This window comes from Phodopus roborovskii, unplaced genomic scaffold, assembly GCF_943737965.1.
Source record: "Phodopus roborovskii unplaced genomic scaffold, PHOROB, whole genome shotgun sequence".
Taxonomy (NCBI): domain Eukaryota; kingdom Metazoa; phylum Chordata; class Mammalia; order Rodentia; family Cricetidae; genus Phodopus; species Phodopus roborovskii.
In genome coordinates, this window is record NW_026126469.1 from 17,644,734 (window position 1) to 17,659,009 (window position 14,276).

At 43.0% G+C, this 14,276-nt stretch overlaps 1 protein-coding gene across 1 annotated transcript; it reads left to right on the forward strand.

The window, feature by feature from the left end:
* Positions 1-2,499: 2,499 nt before the first annotated feature.
* On the forward strand, positions 2,500-14,195 carry Dynlt2b (dynein light chain Tctex-type 2B). The gene is made up of 5 exons (XM_051191339.1): positions 2,500-2,609; positions 4,465-4,598; positions 7,624-7,693; positions 9,182-9,245; positions 14,046-14,195. The coding sequence occupies exons 1-5, from the start codon at positions 2,500-2,502 to the stop codon at positions 14,091-14,093; spliced, it is 426 nt and encodes a 141-aa protein (XP_051047296.1). The 3' UTR covers positions 14,094-14,195.
* The last annotated feature ends 81 nt before the right edge of the window (positions 14,196-14,276 follow it).

Here is a 14,276-nt window from a genome sequence, read left to right on the forward strand (position 1 = left end):
GACAGTTAGCCAAATGCTTCTTCACCCACACCTCCCAGGGAGCATGAGCCCACTGACTACCAACTCCCCCACCCCACATCATCCCATGCCAACAGAAAGTAGCCAGACTCAAACTGGTGCTCATGTATGTATGTATGTATGTATGTATGTATGTATGTATGTATGTGTGCGTGTGCGTGCATGCATGCGTGTGTCTGTGTGTGTGTATATATTTCCCTCAAACGTTGGGATGTCCAGTTGTTCAACTGGGAGTTCTTCTTCAGTCCTGCTCTTTCCCATTCCAAACCTGTTCCTCTCCCCAAGTCCACCAAGGGTGGCTTCTTCCCTGGGGCTGCTCAACACCATGCCTACAGGGTACTTAAGCTCCAGTTCCTACAGACGCCATGTGGGTATACTTTTTGCTTCATTTTGCTTTGTTTTGGGTATAGCTTATCTTATTGCTCTTTTGCTTTATATTTTGGTTTCTTCTTTTGTGTTTATTTTGCCTGCCTTTCTTCCTTCTCTCCCTCCTTCTTTCCTTTTTTGTTTGTTTTGGTTTTTGGTTTTTTTGTCGTTGTTGTTTCTTTGTTTGTTTGCTTTTGAGATAGGGTTTCTCTGTGTAGTTCTGACTGTCCTGGAACTTGAATGAAAATGCAGAACTTCTTGTAAGCATTGCAGCTCAGATGGACAGGGATCCTGGCAGTTGGGAGCTCTACTCCAGGGAAGGGTTTCACTAATGCAAGTGTAACAACTCTGCTCTGGAGGAAGGGAGGTTTCCCCAGGGAAGTTGTTACAGCTTGCTTGGGACTATTACAGTTCACCACAGGTTCCCCAAATGTTAACAACTCTGTCTGCTAGGGAAAGTTTCCCTGGTGAAAGTGTTACAGTTCTTCTCTGCTCTGGCTCCTACAGAAATTGTTCTAGTCGGGTTCCACTCCACAGAAAGTGTCACACTGCACAACAAACCTCACCCAAGAGATGAATAGGAAGGGAAAATCCAGGAGGGTGGCTGCCCCTAGAGTGAGAGGCCGCAGCAAACTGAACAGGGCACAGAGTTTACATAGAGTTTCTTAGGGAGGGAGCTTCCCTGGCTCAGGGATTGGTGGGATTCTATAGCCTGACTCTGGGGCAAGCTCAGGGATTTTAAGCTCTGTTTCTGGGGTTAAATCAGGGACAGGATGTTTTTTGTTTGTTTGTTTTGCTTTTTCGAGACAAGGTTTCTCTGTGACTTTGGAGCCTGTCCTGGAACTAGCTCTTGTAGACCAGGCTGGTCTTGAGCTCACAGAGATCCACCTGCCTCTGCCTCCGGAGTGCTGGCATTAAAGGTGTGCACCACCACAGGACAGGGTGTTTTTCTTTTGGCCCTTTTCACCCTACATTCCCTCTTTAAAACAGGTGGGCCATGAACTCCAAGGTCTATCTGCCTGTGCTCCCTGAATGTAAAGATATGTGCCTTCAGGCTTGGCTGCTTCTTCTCCTCCTCCTCCCCCTCCTCCTCTTCTTCTTCCTTTTCTCTCCTCCTCCTCCTCCTCTTCTTCTTCTTCTTTTTTTTTTTTTTAGAGAAAGGGCCTGAGTTGCGGGGTGGGGTGGGAAGTGTATTCAAGGGGACACAGTAAAGAGATTGCCAGTATGACATGGTTAAGGTTTTTATTATAGACATGAGGGGACAGCCAGAGGCATTTGAAAGAGACCAGGGCAGAAAGAAAGTAGACTGAACATGGCCAGGCCAGGAGACTGGCATGGCCAGAACTATCTGTGAGGAAGCCTGGAGGCCAGTATACACTTTGATAGGCTGATAAGAGCCTGGGTAGACTACTGTCCTTCCTGCAGGAGGTAAGGCAACCGGTTTCACCAGTCCTGAGTATCTCACAGCCAGAATTCCCGTGGTCCAGCTTGAGCTTATTTCTGGGCTGCCCTTTGGAGTTTAGAGAATCAGAGTTTCCTTTGGATCTGTCAGGGAGGTGGGGAGGAATTGGCATTGGGGGAAATTGTGATAAGAATACTGTGTACAAAAAGTTTAAATTAAAAAATGCCTCAAAATAAAACAAAATTATATATGCATCCTGCTTTGGACTCACAAGTTGTCCAAAAACCAGAAGGGGCACTGTGCACGGATGGATGTAAGCCAGTAGAGTTCTAGCTCCAGCACCCATAAAACTCAGCACGGTGGTGCAAGCCCCTTATTCCAAACCTGGGGAAGTCGAGGACGCAGTTCAGGGGCACTTTCGGCTGCCTAGCGAATTCGAGGCCAGTCTGAGCTACATGCACCCTGCCTCAAAAACCAGGAACAGAGGAAACAAAAGGAAGTTAGGATGGGTTTGGTCCTGCAGCTTGCTGGCCGAGACGGTATTAAGGTCCTTAACTACTCTTAGACTGCTAGACACCAGTTGGTATAGGCAGTGCGCAGGCGCTGAGGGGGCGTGGCTGTGGCATGTCACGTGAGAAGTCCGTTGCCCTGGGGACGCGCTGTGGGACCTCCGGGCGGGCAGCAGCAACCGGCTGAGTGTCGCTCTAGAGATCATGGCCGCGTCCACTCGCTTATCCATCGGCGCCGAGGGCTTGTACGAGGCCGACAAGAACTCAGGGGAGCCCGAGAACACCTATATTCTGAGGCCCATTTTTCAGCAAAGGCGCGTAGCGGACGGGATACAGGGGACACTGTCGGTCGGGAGTGGGGTTCAGGCGCACGAGCGTCGCCAAGGAGACGCGTAGAGGGGAGGGGCTGGACGGTTTTGGCCTTCCGACTTGGCAACTTTTCCATCGCTGAGCTCTGCAACGGGATTGGCAGGTCTTCCCTTGAGCCGTAGACTGGTGCGTGGGAGTGGTTGACCTTTAGGAGATGCGCACGGGGGACAGGAAAAATAGAGGTTGGAAACAAGCAGTGTGAAAGCAGTACTCCAAGAGTTACCGCGTGCTTACCTGTGCACTTCTGGCATAAGACTCGGGCAGAGTCTATACAAAGCCCCTCCCATATAACATCGACCACTTCCCAGGAGGTTGCTAGAAGAGGGCGGTCGCTTAAGTCTGTAAAATCGTACATCAATAACATCTTACCAAAGAAAAAGGATTGCGTGTGTGGAGTGTGCGTATGCTGCTGTGCACTTTTTAGGAATTGGTTTTGTTCTGTTCTCCATTTTGTGGGTTCTGGAGATTGAACTCAAGTCATCAGGCTTGGCTGCAAGGGCCTTTACTACCTAGCTAAGCCATCTGTCTGAGCCCAAGAGAGGATTTTTTTTTTTTTTTTAATTCGAGGCGAGACAGGGAGGAGTGTGGATTGGTGGGTGACTGTAGAGATAGCTGTCTGTCATGTGCTTGCACTGAATGCAATTCCTGCACCTATTAATGGAGTTGTTTCGTTGTGATCACAGTATTGGAGAAACAGACTTTGGGTCTCACCTGCAAGTCCCAGTAAGAGACCCTGCCTAAAAAGCCAAGGTGGAGACTGGAGATAGTCTTCGTGATTTAGAGCACTGGCCCTAAATCCTCATCCAGAGAACTGGGGTTCAGTTTCCAGCACCACATGGCAGCTTTCAACCATCTGTAACTGTAGTTCCAGTTTTTGGCCTCTACCGGCATACATCTTTTTAAAGAAATAGAGGTAGAGAGGTAGTCCTATATGTATAGCAACTTCATGCTGCAGTTTCCTCATGGATACAGGAAAAGGTATGTTCAGTTACCTCCGCAAATGCCCTAAATGTATAGAACGGCACTGAGCTATGTTTCTCCTGTAAGCAGTGCAGAATGGGGTTAGTAATAAATACATGCGAACGGTCCCATGAGTTCATATGAGACTTGTCTGAAGAAAGGCTTAGCATTTTGTGAAAGATGGAAGGAGCATAAGCAGGGGCTGGAGAGTGATTAAGAGCATTTGCTGCTCCTCCAGAGTACCCAGGTTTGGTTCCCAGCACCCACTTGGCAGCTTAACAAATGTTTGTTACATTGTGCATACATAGGCAAGAGTCCATACAAATAAAATCATAAAAAGAGAAAAAGCTTAAGCAGACCAGTGAGATGGCTCAGCTGGCAAAGGCACTTGACTTCAAACCTGATGACCTGAATTCAGTCCTGGAGACCTAGGTAGTGGAAGGAAAGAGCGGACTCCACCACATAGTGCTATATGACAAAGTAAATGTAAGAGAGAAAGAAGGGCTTAGGGAAAGAAGTAAATAGCAAGTTTGTTACCATTGAGCTACATTCCTAGACCCTAGATACAGCATTTTATTTGTTTCTTTGTTTATTATTATGAGACAGGGCTTCCCTGTGTAGCCCTGGCATTCCTGGAACTCACTCTGTGGACCAGGCTGACCTCAAACTCACAGAGATCAGCCTGCTTCTGCCTCCCCAGTGCTGGGACCTAAGGGCATGCACCAGCACCTCCCAGCTAGATACAGTATTTTAGGGCTACTGATAACACAAAGGCTGAAGTGTGAAAACATGTCCGGGTTCTGAGCTGACATTTAGATATTCTCAAATTGTTTGCCTTAGGTTTAGACCCTCTGTGGTTAAAGACTGCATCCATGCCGTGCTCAAGGAAGAATTGGCAAAAGCTGAATATTCTCCAGATGATATGCCATATCTCACAAAACATCTGTCAGAAGTCATTAAAGATAAACTAAAAGGTAACATGGACTACAGCTGGAAATGATGTTCCCTTCAAACACCCAGTTCTACCAATTTGTTCCTACCTGCCCCTCCCTTTTTGAGACAGGGTTTCCTTGTGTATCCCTGTGTGTCCTGGAAGTCACTCTGTAGACCAGGCTAGCCTTGAACTCACAGAGATTTGCCTCCTGAGTGCTAGGATTAAAGACATGGGCCATTACTGCCCACCTGGCACCCTGGCCCATCTTTGAACCCAGGAGGTGAACTACTTCCTGTTAAAGACAACTTTTTCTTCAGTGTCTGGGATTCTATAATTATCTGGTGATTTTTACTCAGGTGGGATTTTGCAGACTATAGGAAAGTGTAAAACTTTGTATGTAAGCATCATAGGGAACCAATGTCCAAGAAACCCAAATATTCAGAAAGACCTCCTTTCCCTCATAATGATTGCTTGTTTTCCCCACCAACCTGGACCATTTGGTCAGGTGTGCAGTACTGTCCTAGGCTGTCCTAGACCCACTTCTTGCTGAGTCTTTAACTGCTTTTCTTATTCAGCCCTCCACTCTTGCTTGACATATGCTTGACATATGTATAGTACATTTTGTGCTTTTGCCTCTTGCTAACAAAAACTAAACTTTTTTGTTTTTTGAGACAGGATCTCACTGTATAGCTCTGCTGGCCTGGAATTCATGAAGATCCATTTGACTCTGCCTCCTGAATGATGGGAGGAAAAGGGGGTGCTATCATGCCCAATTTTGTTTTGTTTGTTTGTTTTTTTCAGACAGGGTTTTTCTGTGTAGCCCTGGCTATCCAGGAACTCACTTTGTAAACCAGGCTGGCCTGGAACTCACAGAGATCTGCCTACATTTGCCTCCAGAGTGCTGGGATTAAAGGCAGGGGCCACCACTTGGCTCTCATGACCTATTTTTAATGTTATATCATCAGAAAAGTTATTTACTTCTATCTGTGCCACCCACCTTTTATAGAATCAGGGATGGAGTTCAGGCCTCCTGAATGCTAGGCAAGTGTTGTACCATAAAGTCACAGTCACAAACCCAACCATAACCTCCTTTTTAGTTTTTCCTTTCTTTTCATTTATTTGGTAACATGTCACAATTTTTATTCCATTGAAAGAGTGGAGGATTTTTTCCTCAAAACATTATTCCATTTTCATCTAATACATGAATTGATAGATATTCACAGTATGTTTACTATTTCAATACTCACAGGATAAATATAAAACTATATTTCTTGTGTAGTGTACACTCAATGAAAAACAAGAGGCATTATTAGCAATAGTAGGTTAAGAAGTTGTAACCACTGGGGTATCAGGATAAATTGATGACACAGTTAATGGATATTAGTTGACATTTCTTTTAGGGGATTAAATTCCTTACCAAAGGAAGTACTTTAGGTACATACCTATAAAATCTCTTCTGGTATTTCACAAAAATAGTCGTGCCAAGCCAGCTGAAATGAGTGAGTGCTCCAGGGCCTTACATAGTCAAGTGCAACTATAAACAACTTTGAGAGGGGCCTAGAGAGATGGCTGAGGGGTTAAGAGCACTGGCTGCTTTTCCAGAGGTCCTGAGTTCAATCCCCAGCTGGTGCCCTCTTCTGGCCTGCAGGCATACATAATAAATAAATATGAAAAAAAAAAAAAAAAAAAACCAAACCAAAAACAAAACAGAACTCTGAAAAAGAAATACACGTGTCTGCCAGTCGATAATACTTTGAAGGCATTCAGTTAGCTTATCCTTTCAGGGTTCTCTTTTGTTTGCTTTTGAGACAGGGTTTCTCTGTATAGCCCTGTAAATGTAAGTGTCCTGCTTACATTTCTGTGCCATTAGGGTTTGAGAGAGCAGGGGGAAGCTCAGGTGAGGGTGTGGTGTTCTTAAAAAATAATTTGGAGAGCAGGGTGGTTATGCCCACCTGTAGTCATAGCCCTGAGGAGGCTAAAGCAGGAAGATTAATGAGAGTTTGATATCAGTCAGGGCTACATTGTGAAATCATGGCTCAAACAAAACCACCAACAACACAACAACTCAGCTTTTCTACGAATTTTGTTCAAGCTGCCTCTGGACGGTATCTGTAGCCCTCATGTGGTTTGTCCAGTTTACTGTGCTGTTCTGCACTCTGACCTTGTGCAGCCACGCCCAGGTTATGTTTCTTTCTATCCACCTCCCTTTTCTTCCTGTCCACCTTAATGAAAACCTTACATTTTCCTGAAGATCCCATGTTTTCATCATCTGCCCAGTTGTATTTTTTAGTGTGTGCGCGTGCGCGTGCACGCGCGCGCACACACACACATGCAGGTGCCCATCAGATTCTCTGGAGTTGAAGATAGAGGTGGTTGTGAACTATTGACACTCGAACTCAGGTCCTCTGCAGGAGCAGCAAACACTCTGTACCTCTGAGCCACCTCTCCAGTCCTATCCTCATGCTTTTGTGTTTGTTATTCCTTCTCCATAGAAAGTCTCTTTACCTGGTAAATTCTCACTCTCTAGAACATTCTCTGTGAAGTCTTTTCTGATCCTGCATCCCCCCTCCCGCATACTTGGAAGAACTCCCAACTCTGATACACCTTGTGCATGCCACTCCTGAAATAATTTCTTTTTGCTTGTTTGTTTGCTTTTTAGTTCTGTTATGAGCTCTCTGGTCCCTGAGGCAAGCAGATTGGTTTCTTATTTCTGTAACTTGAAGGGTGATCTTAGACAGGGGCCAAGGTTCACTGAAGACCCCTGTGTACCAAGTACTAGGCTAAAAGCCTTGTGTATTATTATACTTTATCTAACTTCACAGTCTACCAAATGAGAGCATTCTCTTTTAACAGACTAGAAACTTAAAGGGAAAGCTAGGCTCTAAGGGTTTACTGTGCAGTAACTTTATAGTTAGTGTTTATCTCTAGGTCTCACACCCCTAACTCTACTCTCATACTCCTTAAATACCCATGGACTGAGTGTTTACATCCATTCTGGAAGAATCTGTGTTTGGTCGGTCACTTACTACATACTTGACTAGAGATAATTTTCTTTTCTTTTCTAGAATTGGGATATGACCGGTATAAAATGGTGGTACAAGTAGTGACTGGAGAACAGCGGGGTGAAGGAGTATTGTGAGTAGTCAGCTTTTCCTGTCATTTCTATGTCCTTGGGAGTCATCCATTGGGTGGGTAGATAATTCGGTAAGTCTTTGTAAGAATGAGAAGGATGGCTTACCAGATGCAGCTGTGCACTGGAGGTTCAGTCTTGCTGGGTTCCAAGGTTCACAGCCTTAGGGTCATCTCTTATTTAGTCATGACACTCTTGTGGCATGTTCTGTACGTGGTTGTGCCACTTAGCAGCCCCTTGTCAGCGGGGCCTGACTCTCACATCATGACAATCTACATTATCTAGTTTGTAGTCTGTGGGGTGGGGATGTTGGACTTAGGATCTTATATAGGGAGTAAGTGATTTCCACCTCACTATAACCTCCACAAATTAGAACTGTCTTCAGAACTGTGTTTTGTATTTGAAACCTCTACTGATTTGGGTTGACTTTGTTAGATGTCGTCAGGACAAGCTCCAAAAAGTCCTGGGATGCTAAAGAGATGGCTCTTCAGTTAAGGCACTGGCCGCCAAGCCTGACAACCCAAGTTTAATATTTGGACTCAACTTAGAGGAAGGAGAGAAGCAACTCTTAGTAGTTGCCCTTTGACCTCCATTTTTTGCCATGGTGCACAAGTTCCTTCTTTCCATTCACTAGGAGGCAGAGGCAGGAGGAATCTCTGTGAATTTGAGGCCAGCCTGGTCTACAGAATGATTTCCAGGACAGGCTCAAAAGCTATAGAGAAACACACATACACACACACATATATTCCTGTAGTCCCTAAAGGTATTTTCAAATTCTAGGTTTTTTGTTTTTGTTTTTGTTTTTGTTTTTCTGAGACAGGGTTTCACTGTAGCCCAGGCTGCCCTCAAGCTCATTTTGTGACTGAGGATGACCTTGAGCTCCACATCTCCTGATTCCAGTCCCCAGGTGTTGGGATTACAGACTTGCAAAACTACTTGGCTATTGTTTGTTTTAGAAACAGGGTCTCACTCTGCTGCCCTGATCTTTCCAGTAGTAACTTTCCACAGCTTCCCCAATGTTGGTTTTACAGGTATGAACCTCCTAATGCTGGTCTAGTTAGAAGACTGAATCTTAGCTCAGTTGTCCCTTTCTTGTATAGGTCTCTAAAATGACCAGGCTGGATAAAGTATTATGTTGGGTCCTTTGTAAGACTTCTTTTCCTATTATTCTGTAGGAATTGAGCCCACTGAAAGTCAATCACAAGTGTCCTAACTGAGGTAATCTATAGTGAAAGGCCACTCTAAGTACCAGAGGCGTGGAGAGATTGATCCTGTGGTTGTCAGGCAACAGTTGGGTTGCTAAGGTGGCTAGAGGCTCTGGCTGCCTCACCTCTAGCTGGTTGTCCAGCATACTTTGCTTTACAAATACATTTCTCTCCATGTGCCGTGGACAGGTGTAGAGCAGGGACCTGTGAAGTTGTAGGGAATGAACTTGACCATGGCAGCTTATAGTTCAGATGTACATTACTGACCATTCTTGATTGGCATTTTAGCATGGGTGCTCGATGTTTCTGGGATGCAGACACTGACAACTACACTCATGATGTCTTCATGAACGTAAGTCTTTGGGAAACTCCTTTTTCATGTCTGGGGAGATATGGCCAGTGTATATCAGATTACTGCTAAAAGTGAGGATACAGTAGTATTTTTGAGACACATTTCTCAGATTTCTGGATAAGGTGCTTTTACTGAAACTTTTTTTTTAAGATAGGAGTTCTCTGTGTAGCCCTGTCTATCCTGAACTGCAGACCAGGCTTGCCTTGAACTCAGGGATCCACCTGCCTCTGCCTCCCTAGTGCTGGGATTAAAGTGTGTGTTATCACCACCTGGTATCAGTGGTTTTATTTTAAGTTTTATTATTTTATTTGTACAGAACACACAAGCAGAATTCATAGACATTTCTGCTTAAAACAGGGAAATTATAAATAAAGTGGCTTCTAATAAAATAATGTTACACATGCACACATGATGGTGTGACAATGAAAAGTAACCTTCACAACCCCCCTCCATCTTAGTGTTTCTATGGCTATGAAGATATACCACGACCACAGCAACTCTCCTAAAGGAAATAATTGGAGGGGCTGGCTTACAGTTTAGAGGCTCAGTGCATTATCATCATGGCTGGGAGCATGGTGGTGTGCTGGCAGACTTGGTGCTGGAGCTGAGAGGCCTACATCTTACAGGCAACAGGCAGTTTACTCTTTGTCACACTGAGCCAGACTTGAGCAAAAAGAGACCTCAGAACCTGTCCCCACAGTGACATACTTCCTCCAGCAAGGCCACACCTATAGTGCTACTCCCTTTGAGGGCCATTTTCTTTCAAACTACCCCCACCCCTTACCTGCCACCCACATATAAATGACTGTGTTCCAAAAATCCAGTTCTGACAACCTTATGAGAGTAGAAATTAACTTAGTTTAAAAATATCTGTTCATTTGAACATACCACACTTCACTGAGCTACAAAAGAACTTAGATGAAGATTTTATAAGCAAAGATGATTTTTCTTTCAATAATAAAATTAGCTACTTTATCTCAAAGCCACGTCTCAAAACTAAGGAGAAATAAAAGAAACTGTGAAAAAGAAAAATTGGAAAACCAGAGTTCCTTCTGCCTGTCTGCTCACAGGTCTATGAACAGACAGGTTGAATCTCTGTGCTTTATTCAGAGAGCTGGCAATCTGAGATGATAGTAGATTGATATCCTTAAAAGTGTGTTTGCATCTCCTCATCAGGCAGCAGTTGATAACAAGGAAAAGCAGGGCTGAGTAGGAGACAAAGAGTCATTCAGTAGTTCAGTCCTACCCCTCTAGTCAAGTGCTCAGCCATGATTTGGAGGCCTGTGATAACTGTATGTCTCTCATTAGCATCCCTCACATGCTTACTTCAATCAGTTGATATATGGGCTCAGGAACTCCAAATACTGAGTGACAGTCGTTTCTATATTAATCTTGTAGTTCTCCAGGGGCATCTGGGATGTGGGTAGAGTTAACTCAGAACAAACAGTTAGGAGCTGGAGATATGTCTCAGCAGTTAAGAACATTGGCTGCTCTTATAAATGACCCAGGTTCAGTTCCCAGTCCTCATATAGCAGCTCTGGACTGTCTGTAGCTCTAGCCCCTCTCTTCTGGCTTCAACAGGCATTGCACACATGTTGTACACAGACATAAGTGCAGACAAAACACCCAAACAGGTAAAATAAGAGATAATATTTTTTTGAAAAGAGCAATTAGGGCTGGAGAGATGGCTCACTGATTAAGAGCACTGACTGCTCTTCCAGAGGACCCAGGTTTGATTCCCAGCACCCACATGGCGGCTCATAACTGTTTATGACTCCAGTTCCAGGGGATCTGACCCTCGTGCAGACATTGAGACAAAACCACCAATGCATATAAAATAAAAATGAATAAAATACAAATACCAATTAACTGGGCATCATAGTGCAAGCCTTTACTCATAGCACTCAGAAGGCAGATGAAGGCAGAGTTTTGTGAGTTCAAGGCCAGACTGATCTACAATTTAATTCCAGGATAGCCTGGGATACATGAGAGACTCTGTCTCAAAAATACAAACAAACAAAAACCAATTAATGATGTATTCTACTAGTACATATATGCAGATTGCTTTCTACAATATTAAGTACAAATGAATTTTATAATACAGAATATGAAAGTACCCCGTCTAACCTTTCTTTCCCCTATCAATTTCACTGAACTGGACTGGACATAGTGGTGTACGTCAGTGTTCCCAGCACTTGGTGGGTATAGGCAGAAGGATCAGGACTTCAAAGTCACCCTTGGCTATCCTGGGCTACAAGAGAACCCTGTCTCAAAAAAAAAAAAAAAAAAATCATTAAAGAAACCACACACAAGATACCAAAAACACAAAACTGTTTCATTTGAGCATCGGTAAGTTATTGGTACATGTATTTCAGGTAACTTACTTTGATACTTGCTTCCAGAAGTCACCCCAACTAAAGTCCTTCAGGTTGTAATTAGTAGAGTTGTAGTTAGTACAGCAGAACAGAAATTGAACTGAGTAAACTAGGAAGGGGGTTCCATTTCCAGCTGAGTCAGTTTGATTGACTTTAAGGAAACTACTGAATTATCCTGAGTTTACATTATAAATATTAGAAACTAGGTTTTCCAAAGATGGGTATGGTTTCCCAGTACAGAGGGAACTTAATTAAAAATATAGATGTCAGGGAGCTTTGCAAGTAGACTCTGGTCAGTAAGCTGACATTTGGATCAGTGACTTAGTCTGTAAAAGTTTCCCATGTGTCCCTAGTTGCCAGGGTTTACAAAAGCATCAGAGTGGATGTGGTGGTGCATGGCTCTGATCTTAGCACCTGAGAAGTGGAGGTTTTGATTACATGAGACCCTATCTCACCGCTCCCAAAACCACCCCTGTAAATCCCCACAAACAAAACCAAAGTGTCATTCTATGGATACATGCAAAAAACAAACAAACAAAACCAAAAAAACAAAACCCAGTCTTCTTCCACAGATATGCTGTTGTTAGAACACACAAACCCAGCCACAGAAATGGAGTGCTGCCCACCAAAGGGCTGGCTTCTGGCTCATAGTTAGGTGCTTGAGTTCAGCTTGTTTTCCTCCCTGCTACTAGGCTGGAGTAAGTTTGGTATGACAGCCTTTGGTTGCTAAGACAGGTAGATTTTTACTAACAAGTTCAGTTGAGCTCTGCAATTAAAGTTTAGTTTAGCTTTGGTGATTTGTAAGCTAAAAGATGAACAAATAAAGCTCTGCCTGGTGATACAGGTCTCTAATTGTAGGTGCACAAGAGGCTAAAGCAAGAGGTCTCCACTTGAAGATCCTCTTAGCAAAGAGTGAATTTAAGACTTGGCTGGGTGATGTAGTGAGATCTTGCCTAGCATGTGTGAAGCTGTCTTTCCCTATCCAGACTGTATGGTAATATGCTGTTACTGTCAATGATAGTATATTACTTGCTCGGAGTAATGCACTTACTCCAACAACCTCAAAGCATTTGATAATTATTTCTGTGTTAAGTAAGGGAATATAGAATAATTATTTCGTAAATATGCATTACCCAAAATTTCATTCATATATTTAAAAAATCTGATTCTTTTTCTGTCTTCCTGTTATTTTACCTCACTTTTTATTTTATGTCATTTTTAAAAAAAATATTTATTGGTGTATCATATGTTTATGAGTGCTCTGTTTTCATGCACACCAGAAGACACCAGATCCCATTACAGCTGGTTGTGATTCACCATGTGGGTGCTGGGAATTGAACTCAGGTCCTCTGGAAGAGCAGTGAAGTGCTCTTAACTGCTGAGCCACCTCTCCAGTCCCCTTACCTCATTGTTTTTAACATATATAATATATATATATATTATATATTTATAAGTATATATAAATGTTTGTGTGTGTTGTGTGTTCATGTGAGTGCAGGGTCCCCAGAGATCAGAAGAGAGTATCAGATTGATCCCAATGAGCCATGTGATGTGGGTTCAGGGAACCACCTAGGTCCTCTGCAAGAGAAGCAGAGGTTCTTTACCACTGAGCCATTGCTCCAGTCCAGGTTGTTTTAGTTTTGTTTTTTTGAGACAAGAGTCTCACTATATAACCCTGGCTAGCCTGGAACTTTTTATGTAGATCAAGCTGGCCTCAAGCTCAGATCCTGCCTCTGTATACTGAGAGCAGACATTAAAGGCATGCATCACCACACCATATAATTATGTAATTAATTATATACATATATATGTATGTGTGTATAAACATATATAATTAATTATATGAGTAATTAAAGAGGCTGAACTCCCACTCTATCCTCCTTCCTCAACATCAAATATTAGATTACTGAATGTTAATTATACATAATGGGTTTCATTGACATTTCCATACATGCAAATGGACTGCTTCAATTATCCACTCTCCCAACTCCCCTCCTACCCTACTGGGCACCTTTTAGTAAGCAGTCTTACAGGCATCCTCAGGAAAACAACTTTATAGCTGCTCTTGGAAACCTTCTGCTTCTTGAAGGAAGAAATCTTCATAATTGAAAATTGATAAAAAGGAGGGTATGGAGGGCCACATCTGTGATTCCCTACACTTGGGAGGCTGAGGCAGGAAGATCATTTCAAGTTTGATTGTCTATGTTGAAGCCTTTTGAATTATGTATGGAGTTTTTTTTGGAAACAGAAGAAAAAGTCAAAAAGAAAATTATTGAAGGTCTAGTTTATTTATACTAGTATATAACACTGGTATAGTCTTAATTTCAATTGCCTGTGTTGACCTGCTTTCTCATTAGCACTAATATCCTGGATTTCTATGTTCTTACTGATTTATTTATTTATTTATTTATTTATTTATTTATAGGACAGCTTATTCTGTGTTGTAGCAGCGTTTGGTTGTTTCTACTATTGAATCTTTGGAAAGAGTGACTGTGATTATGAAGAAACCTCGACATTTTTATATTGCTAAATATCCTGACCAAATAAAAATAAGTTGGTACTTTGGCACCTAAAATCTGTTGTTTTAGATTTATATATTTAGTAGTTTGCTTTTATTATGCTGTCTGGGCTCTTACTACATTTGTTTAGTGTCAGG

Bases quoted from the DNA above. Each gene is read 5' to 3' on its own strand.
- Dynlt2b (XM_051191339.1), top strand. From the start codon at position 2,500: ATGGCCGCGTCCACTCGCTTATCCATCGGCGCCGAGGGCTTGTACGAG. The intron at 4,599-7,623 runs GTAACATGGACT...TTTCTTTTCTAG, and splicing joins CATTAAAGATAAACTAAAAG to AATTGGGATATGACCGGTAT. The intron at 7,694-9,181 runs GTGAGTAGTCAG...TTGGCATTTTAG, and splicing joins CAGCGGGGTGAAGGAGTATT to CATGGGTGCTCGATGTTTCT.